At 40.2% G+C, this 18,467-nt stretch overlaps 1 protein-coding gene across 2 annotated transcripts in view; it reads right to left on the bottom strand.

Moving 5' to 3' along the window:
• The window catches only part of filip1l (filamin A interacting protein 1-like), a 108,409-nt gene that overhangs the window by 49,912 nt on the left and 40,030 nt on the right, over positions 1-18,467 (bottom strand). For both annotated transcript variants that reach the window (XM_080877494.1, XM_080877495.1), the window contains exons 2-4: positions 11,847-12,174; positions 10,353-10,526; positions 10,072-10,250 (exon numbers count right to left, since the gene is read on the bottom strand). In XM_080877494.1, coding sequence (XP_080733620.1) covers positions 10,072-10,250; positions 10,353-10,526; positions 11,847-12,164 — 671 coding nt within the window. In that variant the 5' untranslated portion in view covers positions 12,165-12,174. The remainder of the gene's footprint in view (positions 1-10,071; positions 10,251-10,352; positions 10,527-11,846; positions 12,175-18,467) is intronic.

Below are 18,467 nucleotides of genomic sequence, written 5' to 3'. Positions count from 1 at the left end.
GAAGCAGAGCTAACACATGTAACATCTCTGAATATACATTTAAATACATTACTTAAGAAAATGTATAAGCCTACTTGTCTTTTACTGTCTGCCGCTGAAAACATCTTTTAATGGCTTTTAAACTGAACAGACTACAAGTTTTTGAGAAAAGACGACATCACCGTACATTTTAGTGACTGAGCCACAAAGATATGAACTGCTATCACATTGTTGGCTTGTCTGTCTTCTCCTCTGTCTGGATTTAATTCCTGATGTCTAACTAAACCAAAACAAATTTCATAAAGTCTTTGTGATGCTGAATGTGCAAATCAAGCAAGTGTTTTACAAAAATCTGTAATATAACCGGCTTCATGTAGAAGGTGGCACTGAATGTGTTGTACATGCACTAGTCAGCATGAAGAAGAGCTTTCCTTCTCATAGAGGGAACTGTTTGGCTTCAGCTGTTCATTACTGAGATGTGTATTTTCCCAAGCTAACATTTGATTAAAGTTAAATATTGCACAGTTTAAAACTAACCAGACAGTTTCTAACCTTTCAGATCACATTTCTCAATTTCTCAACCTTCATACCAAAAGCTTGAACTTTGCTTGGTACAGGAATGTATGAAATGCGCAAGGCTGAAGCATTTTTGGGAGGAAATAACAGAAATAACAGCCTTTGCAAAAAGTTTAGGCATCACGTGTCAGGTACAGTTGATGAATGAGGCCAACAGTTTCAGGAGCACTGATAATATCTTAACGATGCATAGGTGAAGACGGATCCTTCGCACCCACGGGAATATGCGTTCATATGGCGCGGCAGCTGCTCGACAACTTCCTAAAACACCCCGTCATTCGTGCAAAAACGCTCTTTTATTTGCATAAAACTGCAGAGTTCACAGCCTGCCTCTAAGGTGAACTTGCAGAGGCAGGACCATCATTAATAACCAAAGATCCCAGATCGTAAAAAATCCAAAACTCGTCTGTTCGGTTTCAAAAAACAGGGCAGGACTGGATAATAACATCTCAGCAATGATGAAGAAATCGCTGAAGAATGTTCTCAATTTGATCCACGGGAGTGATGTCACCACCGCTACTGTTAAGTCAACCAAATGGCATGAACATGTATCGTAAGCCCTGCAAACTGTTAAGAGGTGGATGAAGGTTATGTGGTGTTATGTTTGGAGCTACTGTACTTTATATATATACTATAACGCTGATAATAACCCACTGTGCCAGTGAATGACATCAACAAGGTGTTGTTTCAAATTATCTGCAGGCTATTTCCTGTCACACCACCTTGTTCGTTCCTATAAAGGTCTTGAGGCATTTTTCGAGAACTTGTAAAATGCAGTTACAACTGAAGGACTTTTATTGGAAAGTGCACCCGTTTTATTAGTGTTAATCATCAACTTGTGCTGTAATAGAATGACAGCAGCTGCAAACATCTATTCAGTTAGCACGATTTCTGTCTCTAAAATACCACAAATAAATATTTGGCATTTGTGTGCTCTACTTTCAGCCAACATGAGCTGTATTTATGGCCACTTGAAATGGCCTCGAAGAGGCGATTTTAAGTTTGACCAAAAAGTTTGCTTTTCTTAAAAGATTTAAAGGCATAAAATTATAAAGGTATTAAGAAAGAACAAGAATAAAAGCAAAAAAATGAATTTTAAAACAATGCTTTCTATTTGATGTAAGATATCATTAATCCTCTGAAAATGCCCCTTAAAGTGAGCCTTTCTAATATGACAGGGGTGGGCAATTAATTTTTTCTAAAGGGCCACAGGTAGGACCCAATTGTAACTTCAATTCAGTTTTATAAAGACCCTACAGTAATAGCAAGAAACCAAACGACCCCCAGTGATCAAGCACTTGGCGACAGTGGGAAGAAAAACTCCCTTTTAACAGGAAGATCTCCAGCAGAACCAGGCTCAGGAAGGCTGCCACTGGTTGGGAATGAGAGGAGGAAGACAGGACAAAAGACACTGTGGAAGACAGCCAGAGATGAATAATAACTAATAATTAAAGGCAGAGTGGTGTATAAACACAGTGATTAAAGAAATGCTCAGTGCATCATGGGAAACCCCCCAGCAACGTGATCACTTGATCCAGTCCTAACTACAAGCTTTATCAAAGCCTAACCTTAAAAGTAGAGATAGTGTCTGTCTCCCAAATCCAAACTGGGAGAAGAGGGGCCAGAAAGCTGAAGGCTCTGCCTCCCATTCTACTTTTAAATATCCCAGGAACCACATGTAAGCCCGGAGTCTGAGAGCGAAGTGCTCTAGATTGGGTGATGCAGTAGTATGAGGTGTTTAAAATAAATGGGGACTGATTATTCAAGACCTTGTATGTGAAGAGAAGGATTTTAAATTAAATTCTGGATTTAATAGGGAGCCAGTGAAGAGATAAAATTCACATTGAGCAGTTTGAGTTCAACTTTTTGGTTGAGCCCTCCACAACAGCCCTAGTTTCTCATGAGGCTCTTTGGGAAAATTACTTGCTGTAATAGACTGTGATCCTAGTCTGTGTAATTCAATGCATAAACTAGTAAAAGTATCTAGAATTTGTCACAATGTCTGCTTTTGTGAGTTTTTAGTCAGAGATATACTTTATTGTGTTTCTTAATGGGGTGACCGTGGCTCAGGGGGTTAGGAAGCACATCTGTCGATCCCCGGGCTCTCTGTCCTGGTCGTTGTGTCCTTGGGCAAGACACTTTACCCTACCACCTACTGGTGTTGGCCAGAGGGGCCGATGGCCCGATATGATTCTGTCAGTCTGCCCCAGGGCAGCTGTGGCTACAACCGTAGCTTGCCTCCACCAGTGTGTGAATGTGAGAGTGACTGAATAGTGGCATTGTAAAGTGCTTTGGGTGCCTTGAAAAGCGCTATATAAATCCAATCCATTATTAATTTTTGTTTTTTCACTGTGTCATCTGTGATTCTCTGGCTTCTTTTATTTCCTCTTCAATTAAACTCACATGATCCAAAAAAACGAGACAAAATACAAACTATACAGTTGCTACCTAAAAGCTATTTTAATTCTTTTTTTGACTATAAAATAATCTCAAACAACCATACTTGTTATGTGTTTCATTGACATTACGTCACAGAGTTTCTCTGAGTTCGTCTCATTGGTTTATTTGCTGTCACCGACAGTTGTGCAAACTTTAAATGATAGAGACAGCAGGTTGATTTGGATGTTTGACTCTTGCATGACAGCATAAGCTGGAACCTGTCACACTAACATCAGTTAGAAGATACTCGTGGTAATAAAATTCCCTCCCTGCTCTGTAGTTTTCTGCAAAAGAACAAAGGTGAGCAAATGGCCTGTTGAGGCATAGATGTGTGTGTGTGTTTGTGTGTATCAGCGAGCTGAAGTCATGTTTAAAGTAACATCTGTTAAAGGTTAAGATGCCGCTCTTGCTCTCACACCCCTGCTGCTCCTGCAGTGCTCAGCGCGCGATGAGGTCATCATTCATGTATGGCTGCTCAATTGACAATTAATCGGTGGGGAACCGGGTTCATCCCGACCCCCTGCCCGGATTTACATCCTCTTTAGAGGTTGCAGGGAGGAGGTCAATCGCAGGCCTCCTGCTATGAAGAGTGAAAGAATTAAAAAATGGCCGTGGGCGATGAGGAGTTTCTAAACATACAGGCTGAACTTTGAGTGAATTTAGTGAAAGATGGGGGGGAATAAGGTTTGTCCACTTTCAAACGCTGCTCCACATTACCCCAGGATGCAATCACAACTTGCAGTTTTCCAGGACCCAGTTAAAGGAAATGATTACATGCAGCTAAAATGCATCATATAACAGTGGATTAACGAGAGTGGAATTAAAGCCCGGTGTGATGTGGTGTCTTTCATACTGTACATGCTGAAGCCATAGCAGGCGCTCTTAAAACATAGACGGCTGTTTCAGCTCTCCTTAAACAAGCGATAAGTGGCTTTTTCCTTTCAGAAGTCAAAGTTTTGGGGTTTCTTTTATTATTTCAAGCCCTCTATAATAATATTTTGGAAGGAGCGCAGAGTTTAGCAGAAACCACTGAGCAAACTTTGTGTTTTGCATGGGAGAAGGACTAAAATGGTGTTTGCTTAAGCTCCGTGGGGGATTCTCCCTTTCTTCTTGCATGAGGCAGTTGTGATGACATGTCTGCCTCTTTAAAGGGTGACTGAATGGTTATATAACAGAAAAATATGCTCACTAGATCTCGTTAAGTCTGCCTTGTGATCAGCACTGAGATCCTTATTCACTAGACTTACATGAAAGATTTATTATGAAGCTGCTGCCAGAAACCGATCGAGTCCTTCAACAATGATTACGTCACCATTGGTTCCTAATGAATGATATGATCCATGCAAGCATAGCAGATATGACGCATACAATTGTGAAAGTCTGTGCTAAGATTGACATAGGGTAAAAATAGGAAAAAAATATAAATCAGGAGATATTTCACAACCTTCTTAAGTTTCACTTTGATTTCCTTCTTACTTTCACTTTTCCTCATAGCTTTTTTGTTGTTGTTGTTGCTTCTTTACACAGCCAGTAGAGGTTTACTCGTGTGCCGTACTCATACGTTGTCAACTATATTCTTTGTGATACAACCACTGGTCACGAGGGAAAATTTGTATGTATGCTCTCACATTGCATAGAAGACAGACTTCTCTGCAAACTCAAACTTGAAAAGGCAGGATGCAAACCGAAAACGGTAAACGGTTGCTTTCAAAGTAAAAGTTGTGCCTCAGTGCTACAAGTAACATGTTTTAAAAGGCACAAATTTTACTTTGAAGGTTAACGCTGCAATGTTGCTTCAGGTCCTCATTGCACTCTTTCCCACCTTTTCACTACCACTCAGAGAGTAATTAACGAGTGTTTGCAGACAAGTCGTATGGTTCATTCAAACTGTGGGCAATTGGGGAAATCTGATTTGGTCTATTGCAGATTCTGTTGATTGCCCACAGTTTGCATGATTGCTATTGGAATGAACATTCTAGAAACCAGTGGTTGCCAAGGGGTCACTGACTGGTCTTAAGGCCTGCATGACTGGGCCTTTAGCAATCAATTTGATAGTGATAGTGACAGTTTGCCAACTGGTAGAGGAATACTAATTTTTCACTTGCAACTGCTGGTTGCCATATGGTTGTAGACCATTATCTAGGCTTGTTTGACTGAGGCAATGACATTTGACTTTACAGAGGCACACATACGAAAAGGTGGAGAAGTTACTGACATATGATTTGGGGTCATGTAACTGAACCCTCAGCAGGTAACAGCTTCCACAAATGACAACTTTGGCTGTATTCTTTGATCGTTGGTTAACTCCATGTTAGATGTGTAGCACATAAGCCTGAGCTCACAAATTGATTCATCACATCAAATTGTACAAAAATGCTGACTATTTTAAATCTGATTTTGTAGCATTTAACCAAAAATCTAATAGTTGGAAAGTGATCAACACTAGCAGAGTGAGTTCCAGGAATTCATTGTGCACTAACTCTGAAAACCCACCAGCTAGTCTGCTTACTTGGCCTCTGTGAATGAGAGCCAGTTTTACGGGGCTTCTGGTGTAGTCGGGATATTAGATAGCAGATAAAGAAAGTGACATTCCAGACTTCTTGTTCCATGTGCCATTGTTCACTCTGTCTAGCTGCTAAACCTGCTCAAATGTGACATGTTCAGTAGAACTTGGACTAACCCAAATGAAAACCAGAAGGTAAGAAATATGACCCCTTTCCATACAGAATCTTCATAGTCATTTTCCATTATTTGCCACTCATAATCCCATCTGAAACCTTTATCTTCCCTTTCAAACAAGGATGTTAGCAGCTCAGCAGGTCTTGTTTGTTTGAGACAAGTGCATCATCATAACCAATAGAAATGCTGGCCAAGACTCAATAAGTACAAATGAAGCTGTTAATAAATACATAGCATAGTGTACAACTGGGTTTTCCTGCTGGCTGTGATAACTATATGCCCTTTTATTTATGAACCAGAAAAGCTACCCAGAGTCACTCAAGAGAGCACACTTACATCATTACCATATAGTATAACTTATAATTATCCAAGTGGCGACACTGAGAACTATAATGTCTCATGTGAGGATTGTCTAGACAAACAGGGAGGGGAGGTAAGAGGACACCTCTGAACACACACGTTTGCCTAATAATGTTGGATACACACATACTCAGCTAATACACAATCCAGAGGCCAGAAGACAGTGGCAAATGTTCAATGCCTTTACACACAGACTTGAGCTCATGCTAAAGTCTACTGGCAAGCTCATTATCAAAAAAATAGACCCTTGTCCACTATTTCCATGGTATTCTGGCATGTTGTTGAACATGCACTATGACTGATACTTTTCAGAGCTTTTGGGTAAGTTTTCTTCTTTTCTTTTCTTTTTTTTTTTGTTCTCTCAGTCATATAAATCTTTTGCCTTTTCTCACAAGGTAATTAGCTCGACCCTGGACAGGGGTCTGTTTTTCATGGCAGCCTGTCCTTCCTGACATGCTCTTTGACAAAGCCCAGACCATCGTCACACTGCCCTCTCGATCCAACTCAAACATTCTGCTATGGCTGAAGTGCAATGATGTGATTGTCCCAAATAGGTCACGGGCCGCTGTCCAGCTGTGTTTCCCTTGTGAGATTAATTGCCGAGATAGTGTGTGTGTGTTTTTTTTGCCTGTGTGTGTGTGTTGCAGGTGAGTTTCCAGGTTAGTGCACACACTGTGCTTGTGTATGATATGTGATATTGCTGAGGAAGCAGTAAAAAGAGTGCGGCCCAGTAACTGCTCTCTATGTGACATTTACAGAAGAAATCAGACATGTTTCCACCTCAGACCTCCAGCTGCCTCTGTCTTGGCTTGCAGTGCTGAACATGACTGCTAAATAATTCATCGTAGCTTCATCTCATATTACAATATTTTTCTCCACTGGAAGTGTTAGGACTTCTGCAATATTCAAAAATATACATTCAGGGATGTTGGGCTAAATGCTAACATTGTCATGACCAAGACAGCATGATGATGATAGCAATTACCATTTCAGACTTAATAATTGTCATTTCATGTCATTTAGACTCTGTTTTATTTCATTTATTTTATTTTATTTTTGTTTTGTCTGAGCACATACGTGTGTGTATTTACATATATATTCGTATTTGTAAATGCAAGTATGTGTACTTGTGTATATATTGTTTTTTTCCTGTATATGTCTGAAATAAAGATACAATAACAAATAACAATTAGCTTAAAGTACCAAATACCATATGGACAAAAGTATTGGGCCACACATTTTAATTTTAAATTCAGATGTTTTCAAGTCCATTGCCACTGGGTTATAAAATCCGCACTTAGCCATGCAGTCTGCCTTTACAAACATTAATGAAAGAATGCATGGTTGTAAAGAGCTTCCAGAGTTTGGTAATAGGATGCCACAGTTTATTTCTGAGTTTATTTCTAAACATTATTCCTTCCTAGATATTTCACAATCAGTTGCAAGTGGTATTATTGCAAAGTAGAAGTTTTAAGGAACCACAGCAATGCTCTGCTGACTCAACAGCTGCAGCACTTTAAACCTCCTCTGGTATTAACATAAGCATCAAAAATGTGCACCAGGTGTTTTGTGGCATGAATTTCAGTGGCCGAGCAGCTTCTCTCAGTCCGAGATGACAAGCTTCCAGCATCTTACTGCAGTCTTTTAGTGTAATAAAATTTCCCATATTCGCACTCAACCTCGGTCAGGAATTATTTTTGCACTCAAAGTAACCTTAGGCTACACAGGCTACACCTTTTAGGCCTTGAGCTTGGCATTGTGGCGATATGATCTACTGCATAGGGATTTTTCAGCTTTATTGAAGCCATTAGAAGAGCTACACCAAAAATGTAAACTTTGTGGTGGTTATAGCATTCATTGTTAGATTTTATAAATCCCTGCACTACACTGGGTCCAACTAGGTAATGTTAGAATATGTTACTCTGAAAGCAAATTAAATTGGTGGACTGATGCATCAACAATGCACTGAGGAAAACTGATTGTGGTTTGTGCTAAGCTGTAGTGCACAGGACACTGTATTAAGAAAGGTGTGTATAAACCTTCAGATTTGAGCAGTTGTAATATACTGCTGCTGATCTTGGAGAGTTTAAAGAATTACATCATAGCACATCATGAAATGGCAGCACCAACAGTCAGTGTCCCTCGTGCTGAGCTGCTGCCTCAAAGCTTCACTGGCAACGAAATGCAGACTTAGCCCTTATGACAGTTTTCCAGGGATGTGGTTTCCCCCCCATTTCATAAATATCCACAGTGCTACCATAAAGCAGAACTGTAAATGTAAAGCTTATTTGTCTTTTTAAGCGCACATGTAAATTATCTGTCCTGCCTTCCATTCCTGGTCACTGGATTAACTCCAGAAACAACTCTTGGTTTGTTCCAGGTTTTTGCAAAGTTGTTCAATAAAAAGTGATAGTAAAAGTAAAAGACCGGGGCTAGGTCATGGGAACAAAAGTATTGGATGTTTTGTTTTTTATTGGGGATCTTCCTCCTGTTCCTAAAGAACACTGATTTATTGCTAACACTATTAATGAATACATTAATTATTATTATTATTACATTTATTTGGTGACACTGAGTGGCTTGAGTTGGAAGGAGGCTGGCTGTCCGTCGATATCTCATATTATCAGTTCAAGGGAAAAGATTCAAGGGGTGGCTGTAGCTCAGGTGGCTGTAGCTCAGGTGGCAGAGCAGGTCACTAATCAGCCACTAATCAGAAGGTCGGTGGTTCGATCCCAGGCTGCCTCCTGGCTGCATGCTAAATATCCTTGGGCAAGATACTAACCCCATGTTTGCCTACTGGTGGTGGTCAGAGCGCCTGTGCCCGGCAGCCTCGCCTCTGTCAGTGCGCCCCAGGGCAGCTGTGGCTACAATGTAGCTTGCTGTCGCGTGTGTGTGAATGGGTGAATGACTGAATGTAGTGTAAAGCGCTTTGGGGTCCTATGGACTAGAAAAGCGCTATACAAATGCAGGCCATTTACCATTTGATCACTCCTCGTGTACTTGCCCTCTGCTGGCTAAAATGGTTTAACCTCCTAAGACCCGAACTCTTTCATGGCATTCATTTTTAATTTCTCTTTGCTATTTGGGCTGATTGGAACCTGACGAATGTAAAAACAAAGAATTACCTGATTTTTTTTTTTTTCTTTTACCTGATTTTTGTTTCTGAGAAAAATGAGATCCACATATGAGGACGTTTGTTTTAAATTTCAATAGTGGCAGTATAATGTCCTCGTAAGTGGATATCAGGCCCCTGTAGAGAAGAATTTTGTATTTTGGTCTAGACAACCCAAAATATGATGTCCACATATGTGGAGTCCAGGTCCTAGGAGGTTAAGAGGACCTCTCACTCCAAAGTCAACACTGACTCAGAAAGACACTCATATCATCGCGACAGTGAAGCAATTGGAGATGGCAGCTATTGTTTAAGAAAGAAATCAGCATCAGCTGTAATTCTAGCTTCAGCTTGATACAATGCACATGTTTGGAGTCGCTGCCTGTTGGAGGTCAATGAAACATGAAGTGCAGGTTAGAATGGCTGTCCTGCAACAGTTTGATTTACATCACTTCACATATAAACATCTACTTCAAGAAGAACTCCAGAGCTTGACTACTTTTGTCCATGTAAATGAAGCTCCAGGAAGCCTTCTGGGTTTCTAAAATCTGATAAGCGTTCTAAAGTGATGCCACTTGAGATGAGATCAGTTGTGCTGAAGACTTTAAGTTTCCTCATGGACTCCATTTTAAACACAACAAGAGAATAGCGCAATAAAAATCTGCTGTAATGCAGTTGAAGGGCATCCAGAATCTTTTAAATCAGACATTATAAATTATAGAGTGACACTGACGCCCTTTCCCTTAACCCAGAGTGAGATTTCCTGTATTCGCTATCAGATTATAGGTCACCAGATTTCTCCAAGGAAACCAGCATAAACACAGTCAGACACTTCCATACTGAAGCAAATTGTGATTGCCATTTTTGGTGGGACTGCCAGTTTTCTGACTGACTGCCCAACTTCTCCTGGTAGTTCGTGCACTGACCTCTCTCGCTCCTGCTCCAGCAGGTTGGTGAACTCGTCACTCTTCTTTATGAACTCCCCGTGGTTCCTCTTCTCATCTTCCAGCTTGTACAAGGTCTGCTTGTGTGATTGTTCCACCATCAGCAGCTGCTCTAGCATCCGCCGGTGCGTCTCCCTCTGCTTCTCCACTAGCTTATCCAGCTGTGATGGGAGCAAATAAAAAACATCTGTCATGTCTGGACTGTACTGCATTGCTTGGACAGTGGATTAGTAGATTAGAGATTTTGAGTGACTGTTTGTTACCTCTGCCATGGGTTTTTCATAGATGTCTTCCTGGAAGATGTCACACTTGCCCTGGATGGCGTCTCTCTGCAGAGCTTGCAGGACCTTCTGTGGTGTGACAAAACCATATTTGGCCTCCAGCAGGGCCAAGTCAATCTTCTCTGCCTTCAGCACTGTGATCACCTCATCTCTGGCCTGCAGTGAGGGAAGAAAAGGAATGTGGCTGGTTTGAACTTTGTATTGCAGGATTAATATGCAGTGGAATAAACTGTTTTCCTGCTAATGTGCAGCAGCAAGATAGCAAGAGTCTACGTTCTGCAGTTACCATGGATTGTATGGAAACATTGTGGAGCACTGTTGAAGTAAATTGACAAATATATTAGGATTTTTTTATTTTTGTGCATAGATCCACCTTCTGTCATTTATTTGTGTCTACATCACAGGGACAGTAGTCTAAAGAGAAAAGCCCAGACCTCCCTATCCCTGCCCACCTCCTCTAAATTGGCAGATAAATCACAGAAATATTGAGCATTTTTCACTCATTAACATGAGCCAAACTGATTAAATCTAACAAGAAATGAAACGGACCAAGGCTAAACACCACCATTTACAGGATTACTGTTTCCTGTATAGATTCACATGCCAGAAACCCACAAAAGGTTTTTCTCTGCGGTGAAAAACACTGAGTAAGTTTCAGAAGCTATGCAAGCTATAGAAGGCCAGTGAGGGACCCAGAGTGAAAGCTGAGTGACTGTCGAGCCCAAACAGCCAGACTCTTAACTTCAACAGGTAACAAGCAGGTGAGCAGTCAGGCTGCAGCTGCCCTTTCTACTTGTTCACATTTCTAAAGCCGAATCACTGTGGAGATTGCTTTTTTGTGCTGGTTTTCATCTTTGCTTTGTGCAGCCAGCTTTGTATTCTACTAAGAGAAAGATCTTAGAGACGCGTGTGTGTCTGCATTAGGGATTTGTGTTGGTGTGTGGGGTTGTAGCCTCAGATTTATTACTTTTTACCAGGAGTAATTAAGTTAGGTACTGTATTACTTTCAAGAAAAGTGTTCAGTGTTATATTTGTAAAAAATACTTTTTTGAGTAATGACTCCAACACTGATCACAACAAAGAGGAGAAATACCTCAACAGACTGGAAAACATTTGACCCACAGCATGCAATTCACTGTCATGAGTGTCATTTCTTTATTGTTGCTTAGCAATGGTGGTGACTCTCAAAATGGAGCCAATGAGAATCGATAAGGAATGAAATGAATAACTGATAGTGATAATGGAATCAATAGAAATTCTTATCAGTTTCCATTCCTACTGCCAGGCGATTCTCGGCTCTAGTGTAGGAAACAGGAAGTAGCCTCAGCTGTCAGCTGTCTGTTAACACAGACCAACTTGACAGCGCACTAAGCCAGGGGCTGGTGCTATGTCTGCAGGCCTACTTGCTGCTTTAATGGTTATATGTTGTCTGGGCTAAATCCACATTCCCCTAGTCATCTCTACTGTTTGGGTTACCTGTAGCTCTCCTTCAAGCAAACTCAGAAGAAAGACAAGGTCATCACGGGAAAGGTCCCTGCCCTTCTCCCTTCGACCACCCTTGGCAGCGCCGCTGGCACTGCTGCTGCACCCACTTCCTCCTGCGCTAGTGCTCTTCTTGGGAGTCTTGTTGTTCCTCTGAATGGTGCCGGTGTCGTCTGGTGGCTCGCGGTGTCGACCGCGACGCTCTGCCCTTCCAGAGGGCTCATCTCGCTCTGTAGATCTCTTGCGAGTGTCTGCCTGCTGCGTCAGCTTGGCCTTGGTTACGTCCTCCAGACTGTTGCTGCGGGATCGCATGTTCGTCTACCTGTTCAGTGAGGAACACGCTTGTTACTGTCTGTATGCAAATAAATGTACATTTATATATTTGTCTTTTCTGTCATTCGTTTTTGCATAAAGTCAAGAGGAACGGAAAAGAAACTGAACATATAAAGTGTCTGAAAACTGATTTCATTCATAACCTTCAATTAAAGGACAATGTCACAATGTCATCATTTACATTGATTTTATGGGCAAATATTTTAGGCCAAGAGTGTCAAACATAAGGCTCAGGGGACAAAATCGGCAAAGACTCCAACTCCAAAAAACTCAGATGGGCAGTTTTGAAACAAGTGAAGAATTACATAGTTTTGACCTTTAACTGTATTTTCATTAGTTTTACAGCTTTTCCCCCATGGCCATTCATTCATATTACAACAGACAGTAATAGATAAGCAATTAAACAACAAAAACCTTTCTGTTTTTTTTACTACAACAATCCACATCATCATTATTATTATTATTATTATTATTATTATTATTATTATTATTATTATTTTAAAAGAGAACATCTGTGATGCCTCAAAGACCTCAAAGGCATTTACACTATTCTGTATCTCTTTTCAACTACAGTTTTCACCGCTTGTCAAATGAAGATTCTGAGAGTAAAAGGTCAACACTACTCGGACTGTATTCATTGACAAAGGTTAGCTAGGTGTTTAATCAGAGTTGCTACACTCTGCAACAGAACACTACAACATCTTCTGTGAATTACCACAAAAAGTTTAATGGCATGTCATGGCAACAAGCTACCAGAACTTCTTCTGTAATTTTACACATTTATTACGTATAATTTTTTGCGTGTCATGGCGACAGCTTTCTTTCATTTACTACAGTAGCTTTGTTGCAGGAAATCTGAGATGTACATTAGGACTTGCACTTCTTTCTCTAATACAAACACATCTCAGGGATTAAGGGTGTAGTTAAACTTCTTTATACGAATAGAAAGGGGAGTCTCACTGGTCCGGCCCACTTAAGATCAAAGTGGGCTGTACAGTGAGTTTAACATCTCTGATTTAGGCCTTAGTGGGTAAAGGTGCCATTTAAGAGCCCTCTTCAAATGCTTGACAGGTGCACTTGCAGGACTGGTTCTGCAAGCATATTTAAAGAGGGCAGAGGAACAATGAAAATAGTCCACCAGATATACTCTTTCAATGACAGGAAAAGTATTTAAGAGGGGACCTTTCTCATCAGTGTCTTGTCTTTATCCTGAAGCATGTTTTTATCAACATGCTGGACTCCACATGGGGATCTCATCACACACCATCAAAAACAGCAGATGTAACCTGTCATCGTCCAGAAGTAGGTCATAAACTAGACCTGCATCCAGTTCCATATTTGCAATGCGTACAGCGCGGCGGCATGTCGTCATTCCCTGCTGTGTTATTACTAGTCACTCAGCGGAATTGATTCATCATCACCACGTCGTACCACCGACCACAAAGCCCGATTAGTCCACCAATTTTCTGACAGCACCAGAACCGTTTTTGGACTCTGGACCTTTAGTCCTGTCGCAGCGAATTACCCAGAACTGCTGACAGTCATTAGCAGCTGGTGAATTTTCCCAGAAAGGGCTTTATTTATTTATTTTTAACATAGAAAAAGCAGCCAAAATCAGTCAGACCCCTGAGTTCTGTAGTTTTAATGTGTACCTACTCTGTTAGTTTTATATATGATGATAGGTGGGCCCAGAGTGTGGTTAGAAAAAGGGTTAACATTAGGGTAGATGATGTTGTGTGCTATGAATAAAAAGCATCGTGGCTACCTACCAAGGTCTGTTTGGCATATACAGTGTGCCTTTGTGGCATCTGGTTTAGGAATGGGCTATTCAGGGGCTCATTGACTATGACAAATCAAACTACAGTATGATAAATAGATGAATGCAAGCTACAAGCTTGTGGGCAAAGAAACCCCTTTGAAAGCTCTTTTGCAAAGTAATTTATTACTTTTTCAGCATTATGCTTGGCTAAAGTAAATATATTCAAAAGACAAACCAGAACTGAAACATGCTGAGACTCATTTGTGTTTGATGTCAGAGAGAATAAGCTGCCCAAAGGCATTAGATCATAATTCATCCGGCTCCACTCACATCAAAATGAGTCCAACTAACTGAGCTCAAAGTGGCAGTTCTGGCTAACAGACATATTTCACAACAGTATACTTGGTTACATTTATTTTGTCATTTGTAACTGAGCAACATAACATAATGCAATACTGTACTCCTGGTAAATAGATATGAAAGGGACAGTGACAGAAATACTGGGATTAGAGTATGTTGATTTTCTTTGAAAGGGAACCAACTAAAGCAGCTCGAAATGACAGCAAGGACAAGGAAAAGGGAGGTAAGATGCTACTAATAAACAGTTAATAACAGAACAAGTCATATATATATAGAACAAGTTATACATATACAAATACATATATATATATATATATATATATATATATATATATATATATATATATATATATATATATATATATATATATATATATATAGATAGATAGATAGATAGATAGATAGATAGATAGATAGATAGATAGATAGATAGATAGATAGATATATATATAGATAGATATATATATATATAGATAGATATATATGTGTGTATATATATATATATGTGTGTATATATATATATATATATATATATATATATATATATATATATATATATATATATATATATATATATATATATGTATATATATGTATATGTATATATATATATATGTCTCATGTATGTGCAAACATACATGATTCTTTTTATGTTTGACTGATTCGTAGGTCAGATTTGCATGGCTTAACACACAAAAAGATTATCTGAAAATGGTCAGGTACAAAGACTGGACTGAAAATGAGTGAAAAAGCAGCCAATGTCCAAAGAAAAATGTTAAAATTGGAAGCAATGAAGGTTAGGTCAAACCTTTTGTACAGTACTATATGTAATGAAATACTAAAAGTCCATGTTTCATCTACATTGTGCTGTACTTAAGGCACGAGTAAAGAATGACAACATATCTGAAGGAGACTGTCATGGCCACCACTGAATGCCAAAAGTCAAGGTGTAGTAAATCATTCCAGCGCCCGCTGTTCTATCATATCCTCTTAGTGTTTAGATTTCAGACACACAGTTTGCAGTAAAAACATGTTGTAGGTTTTTGCTTCTTTATACGATTTAAAACTGTCTTTAAACTGCAGATTAAAATGAGTGGAGTCAGCCAACATCTGAGTTTACCACAATCGTATCTTAAATGTTTTTTTTAAACATCAAGGCAAAATGTTTGTGTAGGTGTGTGCCCCATTTTTTAAAGCTCCAGTCAGAACAGCTGAGTCACTGACCATATCCCACTGCAGGCTTAAGAAAATAGGGTTTTTAAGAGGATTCCCACATTTTTAAGTGGCTTCAAAATAAAGATAAAAAAGCCTTTTAATACAGTCAGGTACAAGGACTGGACTAAAAATGAGTAGCCTGGAGAACTGTTGCTCAAGACCACTTTAGAAGTTACAAGAAAGTCTGACAGCTCAGAAGCAAAGTATGAAGAAATGAGGGGTGGATCAGAACTTTTAATTACAGTACAACAGTCAATCATTTACGTTAAATTTTATCTCAAGTTGCCTGACCAGGAAAGCCACTTCATTCACTTCACCTATAATAAAACTCCAGTTTCCTCTTCCATTTGTGTTAAATACAATTCTACTGGAAGCATTTTACATACAGTGAACATCTACTCAGAAAACAGAAGACCAACTTTAGGGCTGTGCATTCGTATTAAAAATTACAGATCACATTAGCTTTTAAAAAAACAACAACAACAACAACAACACATACCATGAAAGTTACAAAAGTTATTATTTTAGCCTATGTCATTCCAGCGTTGTACTCCTCCATCATCACAACAGGATGTCTGGCCCAACAGCCATATGTTTGAGTGTGGCTCAGCTACACCTGCACAGCATATTTGGTGATACCCCAGCTACACCTAGGCTTGTGATCTGTCCCCATGTGCACTCTGTTTGAACTGTATCTGCTTACTATTTAACACAAAGTTCAAGTCATATTTTTAATCCTAATACAGCCCAATTGGAACAAGGAAAGAAACAGTGTGTTTGACTCGACTCCTGCAGTTCGTGTCCAGCCTCTGTGTGAGGCCCTCTGACAGTTTATGAGTAAGAAAGATGGCTGGCTGATTGCATTGTGCACACTCTAGGCAAGGCGCCACATGATTCAGAGCTGAGGTAATTCCCTGCAGTCTAAGACAGACTCCACATCGGCTTACTCAGAGATCTGGGCTACAGGCGATAGACAGAGCTCTTCGAAATGTGTGAGCAAGTGTGTCTGTGAAGAATTAAGTAATGTGCTTGCAATATGTAAAGCAAACATGCGGTTCAGTCTGTGTCATCAGAACAGTAAGTGTCCTAATGAAACACAGCTATTAGTCACTACAGCACAACTGCAGCCTGTTCAAGTTCACAAATGCAAGATACATATTTGGGGCTGGAGAGCGCAGATTTGATCGGGGATTGCGCAACAAATCCAAGGGTCACAGACATGTAAAGCCCTGCTGGGATTCTTACATGTGCAAGTATCACGTATCTGCAAAATTTCCAAGATGGATCAGAAATACATCACATAGTTCATAAAAAAAATGAAAATGTTCACTGAGGGAACAGGAAAATAGCACAGGATCAGATCGGATCTGATGTTTCTCCAAATCAGTCCCCTGCAGTCCTGGTGGGAGTCAAATAAATTAGTTTTGAGATCAGCATTGTATCTCGGGTGAGTGATGTCCCTGATTTTTCTGATCTGTATTATTGGTTACAGGAAGCCAAGATGAAAGCAAAGAAATCTTTGGAAACATTCAAATGGGTGTGCGAAAGCAAGCCGGCCAGCTGTGCTGATGTATTTTTAAACAGATGGGAAACTAATTTGTTTGACTGTAGTTACAAAGCACAAAACACCTTTCTTTTTTCTTTCTAAATGTAAGGGGGTAAAAAAACAAACAAAACGATTTGATGGAGCAGACTTCGGCTGATCGATGCGATAACACTGGAGTTAATCGCCGTTAACTGTTAAAATCCCATCATCTGCTCTGCAGCATCAGCAGCACCATCCAAATCTAAATAAACACAGGATGTAAATAGACATTGGAAGGCAGCAGTGCCAAGAGAAAGCAAAGCTTACAAACAAAGCAAGATAAAACTAACAACAAAAAAAAAGATGCTGTTTGGAAATTTCTTTCAGGCCTTCCATCACCCGAGGAGTCGGAAAAACAATAGCTCTTAAAAGCTGGTGTGAGGCCATATTTTCTCCATGACACTGTTGTTGTCAGCAGAGAAGGTGTGAAGACCAAGTTCCGGTAACTGGCCACCATGTGTGGACAGAAACCTCGGATAACACTGTCAGGACCATTTTAGTGATTGAGTTTCTATATGGGAGGCGTAGGAGGGTTAACCTGGGTTTGAATCCACCCATTCTCTGTGGAGTCTGCCTTTGTTACCCCTGTGATGGACTGGTGACCCGTCCAGGGTGTTCCCTGCTTCTTACCCTATGGTAGCTGGGATAATCTCCAGCACCCCTGTGACCCTTGATTGGATAAGTGGAAGAGGATGAATGGATGGATGGGAGTTTCTGTTATCCTCTGTGTATGGCCAAAGTCTAACTGGGGAAAACGTTGACTGTGTTCGAAGCCGAAAACCAGTTCAGACCTGTCAATATTTCAGATGAAGTCATCGTATTATCCAACTGTCAACCTGCTGAAGCTATCGTGTTTCTACCTGTGATTCTCATATAATAACAACAGATCACCATTTCCATCTGCCAAAGTGCTTATTGACACAAGCAGCATGAATGAATGGGCGTGCGACATGTGTGAAACTGCCCAGGGATGACTTAACCGCGCTTTGTCCTCTCACTAATCCCATCCAACCAGAGTAAGGCGTGCTTGTCAGCGCGCTTTGAATAAACTCTGCTCATTTTTCATTTTGCAAGCAAAGATCAGTGCCAGGAGTTGATGTTATGATTAACAGGTGCTCAGATCTTATGCAACAGAGTTGGCCGCTCAGTATGCTTTTTGGCAATAAAGACAAACACACTAAAAGAGAATCACTCAAGCACAAACACAATTGGACACAGAGGGAAAATTAATAGGTGTGTGTGTGTGTGTGTGTGTTTGTGTGTGTTTGGTTTAAACATCTCAACAGCTTCTCATTTTTAGGTGTGTATACACTTACATGTGGGTGTGTACCCACACACAGAGCCCATGCTGGCACAGCTTCCT

Source organism: Rhamphochromis sp. 'chilingali', assembly GCF_963969265.1.
Source record: "Rhamphochromis sp. 'chilingali' genome assembly, chromosome: 3".
NCBI lineage: Eukaryota > Metazoa > Chordata > Actinopteri > Cichliformes > Cichlidae > Rhamphochromis > Rhamphochromis sp. 'chilingali'.
The sequence above is the reverse complement of the archived record's forward strand: the minus strand, read 5'-3'. Positions and strand labels throughout refer to the sequence as shown.